Genomic DNA, 12,886 nt, shown 5'->3' on the forward strand with positions numbered 1-12,886 from the left:
TTAGAAAATGTCATCCTGATAAATGAGAGAAGCCAGAAAAGAGGTGACATCAAGAGGGAGATGTGGGTCACAGTGTCCAAAAAACCACAGATAAGAGGTATCTCAGATACCCAACTGAAGAGCAAGGGCTGACACAGACATAACAAAAGATTGGAAAATAGTTCAGAGATTAGTCTTCAGAGTAAAAACCAAAAATATATAGGCCTGGAAAGGATAGCATGTATCTTATTCTTCCTTACAGGCTTCTCTTAAAACCATATCTCTGAATTATCTTAAATCTTGGAGAAAAACGGAAACCATCAACCCATACAAAATTTCCTTATGAGGGTAAGCCATGCCCCCATGTCACTTCAAAAGGAGTAAACAGGTCAGTTTCTAAACAGTGTTTGAGGAGTAGCCATGCTAATCGCTTGTTCATCTTGCTTTACACATAAAACACGAAATAACAATTCAGTAAAGTGAGGGCCTGGACTTTAGCCTGCTGCAAAATAATTAAATACACATTTTTTGTCTACAAAGAAAAGCATGTAGTAAAGCAACCTTGGATTCTCAAAATAAATCTTGAACTTACACTGAGAGGGTCTTGGCTTATATTATTAATATTCAAAGACAGAATATGATCTTTGCTGCCCACGTAGATCCGATCCTGATCTTCATCCATGAATAATATCCTGTAATCCAGGGGACTGTGGGATATTCTGTGATATTCGGAGGTCTTAGTTTCCTGCAGCTCTGAAATAGTAAAGACAAGAAGTTACTAAAGCAGTTCAGTTGCCGTTCTCGCTTCACAACTGAATTTCTTTCTAAGTAAAAGCATCTTTGAACACAAGTGGGGTCAATAAGAGAAGAAAAATGCTTATCAGACACTTGGTAATAATGCAGTGGTTAAATTAAAACAAGTTTTCCTTCCCCAGTTTGAATGCAGTTCTTTTGTACATTAAGTAGCTAGACATATCATAAAAATCAGGCACTGCTGTTATTCATTCACCTAATCAATTCTTACTTTAATGGATATGATTATTTACAGCTTTGGCTTTTAAGGAAGATCATATGTTAAGTTAATCAATGTGTTTGATACATTTTGAAGTTTATGACAGCAGAAAATCCACAAGATCAATCAAAACTATGTAAGAACAGTTCACTTTATTTTCCTAATCGGGTGCTTCACTAAGAGTAGGTTCTTTATCATTTTTGAGGTCACTTTTTTTTCTTTTTTTTTAGTTTTTCAGTACCGTGCAAGGCTGAATTGAAAGGAAAAAGAAGTATTCATTCTAGCCTAAATGTGTCCATTTATCAACTGCTTGTTTATGGGATTTGGACCAAACTACCAGAACTGTAGAACTATCTCTATTTTTCCACGTAAAACTTTCTTCAATGAAGTGAAAAACATCCTTTTATGTCAGTAGTGCAGGTTCAGGCCTGTTACAGGAATAGCACAAATATCTGCAATATAAGTATTACTTGCTGCCCTTGAGAAAGCTCAGCCTTCCTGTCTCTGCTTGGCCAATATGCTTTGGCCCCCACTAAGATTATTTTTCTTTTCAGTAATAACAGAAGGGATATTTCTCAAGAACTGTGAATGGAAAAATAAAACTTTTTTAATCAATTTGTCCTTATTCAAATATTTAACATATAATTATGCTTTCTTACCTCATGAGCATTATTATTGGATTGTGTTCCCTGTGACTCTAAAAGGGTGGCAAATACATAGTACATACGAAAATTAAGCCCTGCTATAATTCTTATTCATAAATCTAAGAATTGAGTCCACATCCCTTTGCAAATTTTTTGTCTAGGATGACATGGCTTGTCACTGTCACTAAAGCCTAGTTTTTGCTAACAGCAGTTTTCACTCATTAGTTCCCTATAGAAAACTGTAAATGTCTTATCCAAAACTAGTCATCTAAGAGTTTTCAACTGATAGATTAACATGGGCTAATGATATTTTGGAAAACAAAACTCTCAAACCAAAAATATTTCAGGATATGTGCTCTGTTAAAAAAAAAAAAAAAAAAAAAGTGCCTCAAGTATGCATTTTCTGTAAAACACATGGTTTTTTCTTTGACAATTACTTGGAGAGCAATTTTTGACAAGCTGTAGACAACATACAGGCAAAGGCTGCAGTCTTGAGACTTATACCTGTCTACTAGAGATCTAATGATTGAAAGAACATTTATCAGAATATGATTTGCATTGATAAACATGATACATAACTCCAGTTAATTTTTATCATGATTTTTAAATAATTGTATTGGAAGATGAAAAATATCTTCAGTTACTGAAAGATACAATGTTTTGATTCACTTAGACATGTGACAGGTTTCAGGAGCTAAAGGTTGACTACATGCATTTATTTATGGTAATATTAAAAAAACCTAAATAATATTTCATATGTTCCTCAGCAAAAGATAAATATACAACCACGATTTACAGTCTGCACCTAAAAGCTTAAATTGAAACAGTACTCATTAAATATACATGAAAATTTTACACATATTTTTAAGAAGTCTTTCTTCGGTTCTTGAAAAGTCAATTATTTTACTTTATTTAAAAAAAATTCTCCCTGTAAGTTTTTAGGTAGGATTTTCAATGACACCAGCATAGTGCCATTAAAATGCAGTCCCTTTGCCCTCTCTGAAATTCTCAGACTGACCTTTCATAACAAGCCTGAGAAGCGAGTGCTCGTCCCTTTTCCTGGGGGCCTCATTAAGTTTATTGTAATATTTGGCAGCTGTAAGGTGAAACTGAACCTTCTCATAACCATACATTTGATAAACTAGGAAAGCACATATAAACTGGGAGAGGCAGCAGTTGCCTGCACAACACCGGGTAAATGTGAGCTCTGTGATTGCACAATATAATGCCCCTCCTTATTGCTTCAGGGACTGACAATGATTGACAATGAATAAATCATGACTGACATAAAAGATGATCAAAATCATGATGACTGTGTTTAAGCAAGAGACAAAAATAGCGACAGATACTTGATTTCCACAACTTTCTTTTATTAAAATCCATCATTTCCCAGGATTTTTAACCTTTTTGCAACAGTATTATTATTTCTAAAGCACCAGGGTAATCTGTCTCCTTCAGGCTGCTGCTGAGGAGAATACCTTCTGACATGTCACTATACTACAGAAACTCAACATCATTCATGAGAGGAAGGAAAGCCCTGAAACAAAATACTCGCATACAGATTATTAGTTTTATTTCTTTCAGTGCTGAAGCTTACAGTTTATTAGCCTCTTAGGGCTCCTCAAGCAAGTGGGAAGGGAATTTGTAACTGATCAAATTTTCATTTAGCAAAATTTACCATGCAATCATCCAAGAAAATGTGATTTTTTAAAGATTTACTATCTGTGTGTTGTTACATGGAAAGAATGGTGTCTGGAAAGATGTTGTAAGATCTTCCACATTCTTTTTTCACCTCCAAAAGTTTTTGTAAAAAAATGATGTAAACATTTACTGATCTTCAAACCAAATTTTGTTCTATGCTATGGGGATTTAACCAAAATTTCAAGGCAATAAGCCCTGTATGGAGAATGATGTTGTGGACAGCTCTCTATGAATATTGACAATTTTGTTTGACAATGAAACAAAATATTATAATATATTCCATATGCAAATAACTGTCATCCTTAATGATACAATAATAATCATTGTTCACCCTTTTTTCATCAGCCAGTGAATTTAGTTTTGGCTTTCCTGAATGATAAAGCCCATACCAACTTGATCCCTAGTTTTAGAAATGTGACTTTAGAGGACAGGTTATACAGCTCTTGTCCCTTTTAATGAAAAACAAAAGCTTCAGTGAAGTCTCTCCCCAAAAATGTTGCTATTATTATCTGAATTGCACATTTTGGAGATCCCATTGACTGGGAGTTTTCTCCATACACAGTGCACAGTTTACTGGCAATTAGACAGTTTAACACCTACTCTACTAGAAGCTGGATCCTTCTAATCCACCACAAAAAAAAAGTTAATGCAAGCATTATTCTTAAAAAAGTTGCGTATTCACAGGAGAAACAACAAAATATGTGTGTAGTATCTATTATTAACATCACAAAATCCTTGTAACACTCATTGTGTTGACCAGAACAAAAAAAATTACAGCTACTAGAGACTAGAAATCCAGTGGAGATATTGCACACAGCCTGTTATACCCAGATTGTCCAGCCTGCATAAGAGTATACGAGCTAGATCCACTTATCAGGTAGTCCTCTGAACATCTTATTTAATCACTCAACATGAATCTTTCATCACTCCTTAAGTCAAATTCACTGGTGTCACAATGCTGAAAACACAGCCTGACTTTCCTAACATAAGGAATATAATCCCTAATATGTAAAATAAGACCCTAACATAAGTGACTTCCTTGGTAGACATTTTATACTGATAAGGATGTTTGATGCATGTTCCTGAAACTAATACAATTTTTAGCAGGACCTTCCCAAAATATGATTATTTCCTGTTTGAAGACCTACATAACCACTTCTTACTGAAAAGTTCAATAAAATCAAGAAATGTCTTTACTTTGCAGAATTTGGTAAGCTACAGTCATGGTATGCAAGCATGCCCAGCCCAAGTTCAAAGCATTGAGTTTATCCACTGATAAGCTGTGGATAAACTACGATACGTGAGAGAGTGCACGCAGTTCTCTCTGCTCTATAGCATCCCCGGGCTTCCAGCCTGGCAGGGCTTCTTTGAGCAAATCTAGGATGCTTTATCAAGCTTTTTATTTTGGATCCCCTGTGGTAAAGTACAAGAAATAATGTTTTACTCTTCCTTCCTGCTGGCGTAAGGATTCAGTCTCAGAAGGTTGTTTATGAGGACGTTCAGAGCAGAAGCAGAGATTTCGTGTATGTGCCTCAAAAAAAGCAGGGTGTAAGGGATAACAATCCAGTTTCACATGCAGCATCATAGTAAAAGGGACAAACATAGCTTTCCAGAAAGATGGGATCCATCTCCTCAGGGAACCTCTGCTGCCCAAGTTGGAATGGATTTTATTGTAGCCTTAGTGATTTGGAAGTTAGCAATACAATGCTGTTTTATTTTCTTCCCCTATGGGATATGGGGTGGACCAATGAAAGCTCTTGTGTACCTCTCGCAGTACACTTGACAATGTTAGCTTATAGTTAAGGAGGCTGCAAGACTCTCTTAAGCCTCATTAAGCTTTCAGTTTGTGCAACAAGTATGGCAGCCCATGACAAGTGTGAAACTGCAATGTAAAATCTCACTTTCTATTTCCTAGAAATAAATATTTAAGTAGAATGATGTTTTTATATATATATATATAAAAACATATATATTTGTATATATATGTTTATGATGGTTATATATTTAAAAAATGTGAGTGGAATCAGAGGTATATGCAAAGTTACAAAAAATCATTTCAATAAATGTTTCATCCAGAAGAAAAGCTCTTTTTAAAATTAGTTTACATATTTTCCTTTCTACTTTGTATTGATTAACTTACCTGGTTTGTACCTTATTAGTAGAAATCACTGGGAAAAAAATCTAGTTAAAAGGTATCTCATTTAATACGAAACTAATAATTTCAACTATTGTTTTCTTGGCCTCATTTCTGATTTTTTAGTGTAAAGACATGGATGAAATAAATGTATTATTTTTATATTTTACATAGTACCTGTGGAAAAAGCATGCTATTTATAATACTGTTTTTCAACTCTGTGAGGATACAGTGTGACTATTTCTTTAATTTTATGCATGGGAAGAGAACAAGGGAAGTCTCAATATTTCCTTTCAAAACCCCAGAACAAGTCACCTTTGCACTGTTGATATTCCCTTTCTTTGAAGAAATCTGTATTGATTCCTTCTACTTAAGGGGGTGAGATAACTGAGCTGTTAAACCGTTTTGCCACTGCTCATGCAGTGTTCAAACTAAAACCCAGCCCTCAGCCAGCTCTCAAGAGAAGCTGATTAAGAACGGGTATGCAGTCACTCGGCCAAAAAGCCATAAGCAGCCAGATGTGCTACCAGTCAGTCCCTTGTGTGCCTTAACCACACGGGGCCCAAAAAGCTGAAGTGGACCTTTGACCTTTTCTTTATCTCTTTATCTCTCCTTCACGCATGAGAAGTCCTAGCACTTTTTAAAATACTGTTAGAATGAAATTTGGCTTTTTGTATAAGAAGGTAATAGGTTTATAAGGACTGGAAATCACAGATATGCACACTTGGTAGCTTCTGAATCTGTCTGAAAGGGTTTTAATTACATTTTTATTTAAAAAAAAGCGTGAGAGGGGAGAAAATAGATATACAAATGCTCATAAAATCACAGGCTAAGTAATTAACAAGATCATTTGGAGGACAGGGAGGAAGGGAATTCAGACAGTATAGGCTGAAACAGGAGCCCTCTTTGCCCAGAGCTAAAATGTATAATTTGCTAGAAGGAACCTTAATTATTGTATTTGTAATAAGAGTAAATAACATGATGTCAACAATATCTAAATATGATCTTGTTTAAATATACACCTTGAATACTTGTTGCTATATTTGCTAAATGTATTGAAAATTGAATTTAAACATTACTGGATTGAGATAGTTCAGTGTTTTATAAATATAAATAATAGCACCAAGGTGAAGTCTTTGGAGAATCAGGCCCAGAGGCAGCTCTAGCTTGTCTAAAGAACAATCTGTCACCTTGAGCAGCTCAACATACACATTAGGAGCAGTAAAACACTCAATAGCCCTTTGTGAAGGGGACCATGTGTTGATAGGAAAAGACATACCAGTTAATAGTTGACCTTAAGCAGAGCGTTCACATATGTCAGTAGATGAGTCTTTTTTTTTTTTTTTTTTTATGATTCACAAGACACACCGAAGTCCTGAATTTCTGGTAAATCACAGACTTTAAGAAGACCACAATGGCTTTCGCTCTTGGAGCTTTTTAAAAGTTGGACAGGAAGGGAAATCACTCATGACAGAGTGCTGTTTTATTAAAACTATCAAAAACTATCAGAGAATTTTTCACCTTTGATTTGCTACTTGAAGAATGAGGAAGGAGGGGCAGATCCACTGAGGTGTGGGCAGCTGCCAGTTTTGTGCAGAAGGAATGTGCTTTCTAAGCAAAGGCAAACATACGACAAGAGAAAGTCACTTGTGTGTGGCAAAATGTATTTACATGGCTCTGTGGCACATTCATCAACCCAATGTACCCTACAAGGTTAAGTGCAATTTTATTGAAGCTTTACGTTATGAAGAACAGACACTATTAAAATGCAGAAAATGCAGATTTTTTTTTTACTTACACAGATACTGTCATGATGAAATCATACTACGTTCCACAACAGAAGCCCCATTCCGAAACAAAGAGGAAAAATATGTCAACTTTTTCCAAACTGCAGTTACACAGCTATTCCAAGTCTTGCCAAATATTCCAGTATTGAGATTCCTTCATTGAGAATTATGCAAGACCACCCACACCCTCCAGCCAGCCAGTCTCACTAGGCTGTAGACACTTCTAGGCATAATTTTAAGATTATTCCTTCACTTATGTCACTGTAAACCTGGAATAACTCATCTGAAGTCTGTATAGGTATTTAAATAAAAACATTGAAAAGTGGGCTTCTTATTTTTAATAAGAAGTATGCAGTTATAATTTTACCAGTCATCAACTTTATCCTTTTATATAATTGCAATTTGTGGGTTTTATTTTGGAAGATGTCAGAAATACTGTCACTCTACAGAACCTTCCAGGAGAAGGTTTCTGATTTTTCTAGTATTACTTTGCTCATTTCTGCCCATTATTAACCTGACCAGGTCCCAAAGCCAAACATACAACTTTGGCAACCATGGAGAGTCGTAAAGACAGGCCAACTGAGTTTAAGATAACTGCAGCTGAGTTAACCACGTCAGATGGGAGCCAGTCTTCTCCATGTCTTGTGTATGAAGAGCCTGTGTATAACAGCTCTGCGATGTACAAACTGCTCTCCAAGAGTTGCAATCTTCATGCTTCAAAGTCTGCACAGTTACACAGAGTCTACCCTTCTGTTTCATTCCAAAAGACACGGAGAGGGTCCTTGCCAATTCCCTAGGGCTGCACAAGCTCAACCTGTCTCACCCCCTAGCCTGGCTGCACACAGTGGCTTTGCCATTGGCACTCGAGATGGTTTTGTTTTCCAGATGCAGGAGTAAGAAGCTTTTGGTTGCCAACAATGACATTATTTTTGAGACGGAATAAGAAAAAAAGCCACACCCGCAGAGAAGTCAGACAAATTTCACATTATTTTACTTCTTCTGGGAGCAGTATATCTTTTCATTGTAATCTCTTGTGTTTTCTCTCTTTTTTCTAGTGGACCAGCAATCACGTCATTGGGGGAATGGCTGTGCTTTCTCCTGCAATGCTCAGTCACACAAAGAAATGTTCCAAGTAGCTATCAGACTAACCATCCAGCTGAAACCATGACTGTATGCAGACACCAAGACTCTCTGATCCAAATTTAAGGAAAGATATGAGAAATGGAAGAAAGTGAATTATTGTAATTGTCTGTCTGAACAATGAATTAAAGCTGAAGTGAGTGCTATTCTCCAAGTCAGAACTGGGCAACAACATGAGACTTGTAAGCTGTTCTCCCAAATCATTCATCTCCATCCCACTTGCATCTAGTGGACTGAGCTCTGGGAGGAGAATGAGGTCTGAGTGGACTTCTCATTAGCTCTGCATCTCATTCAGGCTGTTATTTTTGTGATAAAAGCAAACCTTTTTTGGCTGAAGTTTGAGTATGTGGCTATTTACTCCCCACAAAGTGATGCGGTAAATGATGTCAGCTGGGATGTTTTTGAATATTGGGGAGGGAGAGAGAGGAGGGTTGAGAGTGTTACAGTACAGTTAGCTGAAATGGAGGTTTGTTTACTACTAGAATTGTCTTTCTCTGCAAGTTTAACTTTCTGTTTCAGCGTAAAAGTGTACTTTGAAGGTTTACTGAGGTAACCTGTAGACAGTGAAGGTGTAATTTGCCCTTTGCAAAAATGACAGAGACATTCACCCCAAATGTGAAGCTTTGAGGTGTTAATACATTTTTATTGATATATCGACAACCTTGACTCTTAACTGTAATGAAAAACTATCAAATGTTGCAAAACAATCAGCATCTTAAATAATGAAAGTGGGATAGTAGTCTATTAACTTTTCTGACTGAAAAAGCTTTTCACATCAACTCACATGCGCAGTCTTTCTTTTTCTCTCTGAGTGTGTTGTCACTAAGCTGCAGAATTACTCTTGTTGCCAGAGCTAATAAAAACTCATTGAGAAAACACAGCTCAACCACTGAAACATTTCATTATGGCTTCTGTAATAAAGTAAGAACCCACTTCACTGTGGTGAGGCAGAGGAACCCTTTTCATTATATTCCTTTCTCTCCTTCAAAGAGCAACCTCCCCAGAGATTCAGTCAATCTCTTTGTATCTAGGGTTGGCATTACTGACCCTGCTGCAGTAATCCTTGCCTTTATTGATGTTACCAACTTTAGCTGCTATTTCAGCCATGCCACTCTATCCACTGAAGTCTTTAACACATATTGGTCCTTCTTTGGCAGTCATTTCTCACCACTACTCAGTATAAAAAAGGGAAACTTTGTATATGCAAGCTTGATTACAGTTTCATTATTATTATTATTATTATTATCATTTTAATCAAATTAGGATTACCTATCAGGCAAAGATCATTATAAAGAAATCAAGCTAAATTCCAAGTTGTTAGGTTTTATTCATTCCTCAGTAGAATAATGTAAAATTTACTCAGCTATGAGCTTAAGGAGGCTTGGAGAGAAGTATTTCACATGCAAAAGAACTTCATTAATAAATTCATTTCAGTGGACCAGTGAATTAAAAAGGTGGTATTTTTAGACACAGATGATTCTGAATACAGAGGGAGGCTCGTAAAAGAAGCCAAGTTGTCTACAGCAAAAATAATGAAACAGGTATGTTAGATGGTGGATATCACATACAACTAATCAAACTACTGATCTGGTTTTTAGCATGTTTTCTTGTTCCTACCATTATAGTATGTCAGTCAATGCTATGCATATACCTGGAGTCTGTATAGTCTTGCCTGTATATCCAGTAATCACCTCTATATACCAAGCCTAGAAAGTTAGCAAGCTCTGCTTTACATCTGGGAAGGATAAAAGAAACACTTATTCTCGCTCCACTATGTGAGAAAACAAAGCAGCTGGAGGTCAACAAACGGCATCCCCCCTTCAGTGAACCTTCAGTGAACCCCTAGTCCAACATGATGCCAGCAGGGTCGTTACACTGGAGATAACAAACTTTACCAAAAGAGACAGCCACACTTGATTCCACAGTTCTTTCACAACCGTATTAATCCAAATCTCCTCTTGGTATTTTTACTTCCAGAATAAAACTAACAGAATAGCAAAATAATTATCCACAATATTCTTTAACCCTTCTCCTATATTTCTTTGTTTTTCTGTATGGTTATATTACTCCTTGTAGCCTAATTTGGGCTCTTTGATTAAATCTGATTTTGCATCCAAGAGGCCACCCAGCTTTTGTATTGACAGGAAGCAAGCTGCTTTCTGGATGTGGGTGTTTGGGACGTCTCCTGAAGCCAAGGAAAGTTTGGTTTGTGAGAATAGCAAAGGTCAAGCCTATCCTTAAATGTTTTCCTGTTGTTTTTTCCCCTTGAAATACATTTTTCTGGTATATTAAATGCATTCACTCCCATCAGAGGAATAGCTGTGTGGTTTCATCAGAATGCACATTAGATTTTATTTTTTTTTTTCAAATTAGTGTAATGCCACAATCCGATTCACTGGACAAAGGGTTTGGCCACATCCCCCAGAGTACTTTGGAGGTTGGACACAACTGGAAATTACTAATTTCATCATCACTGTTCACTGTTTGTGTTCCTGAACACAAGTATTTTCAATATTAAATGAATTAAGACTTGGGGTTTTTTTAACGTCAGCTTCAAAACCAAAATACTTCCAAGCACTTGTGCAGTAAAAATTATTTTATTTAAGCTTACTTTACTTCTGTCTGGATCTGGAAGCTGGAAGTGAGTCTGTCACTGTTAGGTGTCATTTATGAGATGAGACTGTCCCTTCTTCTGGCTCAGTGGGAGTAGGAGTGCTGTGCTCAAGCCCCGCAGGGAGTCGTGTTCAGTGGGTAGCACGCTTGCTGTTTAAACACACAGAATGTAACCGTATTTCACTCTTTTTTGCACCATGAAGACTGACACAAAGAGTGAATTTAGGAGCACATTCCAGAGCTGCATGCTACCATCAATCTTCCAATGATCACCAGCTGGTATTTGGGTGCACAATAAAAGTCATGTTTAGTGGGCTGAGCATAGCTTGGTGGATTAGACTCCACTCAACTCTAAATCCTATTCTGCTGGTATTTTGCTTTTTGACTTAAGACATGTCACATAAACTGTCTGAGTTACATATGTAAAGTTGAGGTAACAGTTTGGTATTTATTTGACTGGGTTGTTTTGGGGTTGCACTTGATAATGTGCAAAAAAGCCTTTGAAATTAAAATGAAAAAGCTGGAGGAAGTTATTTCAAGTGTGTTTCACATGCAAAAAGAGATTTTTTGTTTGTTTGTTTTAAGTCCAGACTCTTCAGACTTAATAAGCTTGGCCAAAACTCTGGTTTGGATTTAAGAGATAACTTTTATGCTTTTCTGTTTAGATTTCATCTGAACGGGAAGTCATTTAAATAAATAAACCTTCTGCAGTCACTCATTCCGTGTTTAAACTAGACTTGTCGTATTTGTTCGGCAGGATGACCATTTAGCATTTGGCCAAAAGAAGGAAAAAAGTTTAAGAATTCCCCCTCTTTGCACTTCCACAGATATAAAAAAAATTTAGATAAAACTTACTTGTTTATATTCAACTCTTAGTTATGAAACATCTCATGATTACAACACTACCGCTTTTAGATAATGCCCTAACAGGAGTGAGCTATAATTTAGATGTGCTTAACATCAGCAAAGAGAACAAGGAAGATAAACCATTGCTTCCCTGTAAAAGGCAGAAGAGTCAAGAAGAGTAAGGTACCCAGATAAAGTACTACGTGGACCTCATACAAATTCAGCATAAAAAGAACGGGTTCAAGGATGGAAGGATTTGAAGAGCAATCCAAAACTGAAAGGTGTTTAGATTCCTGACAGATAAAATTGCACACTGCAGGTATAGGATAGAAGTGGTACTGGCCAGCATGGGAGAGAAATCAACCACAGTCAACCACTTATCTGTAGCAAACTACTAATTGTAGCAGAGGATAATGCATGTGCCCTCAGTATTACAAAATGAAAATTGTGCTAATTTTAAAGGTAAAATCCATAGTTTGTGTCCTTTGTTTATGCCCTGTACTCATATTTTGGAAGCACAAGCAAAATAACATGGCTATTCCTTTAAACCATAACATACAAATATCTAGAACAAAGGAGATTTGTTTCATGATCTGAACTATAAGTTAGAACTCCTGGGCACTTGTTCTCTGACCTTGAACAAATCTCTTGCCCTCCATTTATGTCAGTTTAACCATCTGCTAGATGTTTATAACAACACTCACCTGTCTTTCAGAGTTACTATCAAGTTCAGCTAATGTACGTTTGCTAAGAAAAAACAAATGAAAGGCATTTTTATGTTCAATGTATTCTAATTCATGTTCCTGCTAACCGTGTGGGCTTATTGCATAAAACTTTCAAATCACTCCATTTTACAGGTACACATGCTTTAGTGTTTCTGTGTCGTATAAAGTAATGCTGCTTAATGCACAATCCATTTCAGCTCCATTAAACAGATAATGTCATGAATTCTGTGGTAGTAGAAAGGAAATCTCTACCACGTGATTATGACAGAGTAAATAGAGACAGTTCTAAATAGCTTTTAATCAGA

General features: G+C 36.5%; 1 protein-coding gene across 1 annotated transcript in view; it reads right to left on the minus strand.

Moving 5' to 3' along the window:
* SEMA3C (semaphorin 3C) overlaps positions 1 to 12,886 on the minus strand; it is a 123,669-nt gene that overhangs the window by 55,299 nt on the left and 55,484 nt on the right. Inside the window, exon 3 of the mRNA XM_074903416.1 lies at positions 572 to 732. Coding sequence (XP_074759517.1) covers positions 572 to 732 — 161 coding nt within the window. The remainder of the gene's footprint in view (positions 1 to 571; positions 733 to 12,886) is intronic.

This window comes from Athene noctua, chromosome 3 (genome assembly GCF_965140245.1).
Source record: "Athene noctua chromosome 3, bAthNoc1.hap1.1, whole genome shotgun sequence".
Classification (NCBI taxonomy): Eukaryota; Metazoa; Chordata; class Aves; order Strigiformes; family Strigidae; genus Athene; species Athene noctua.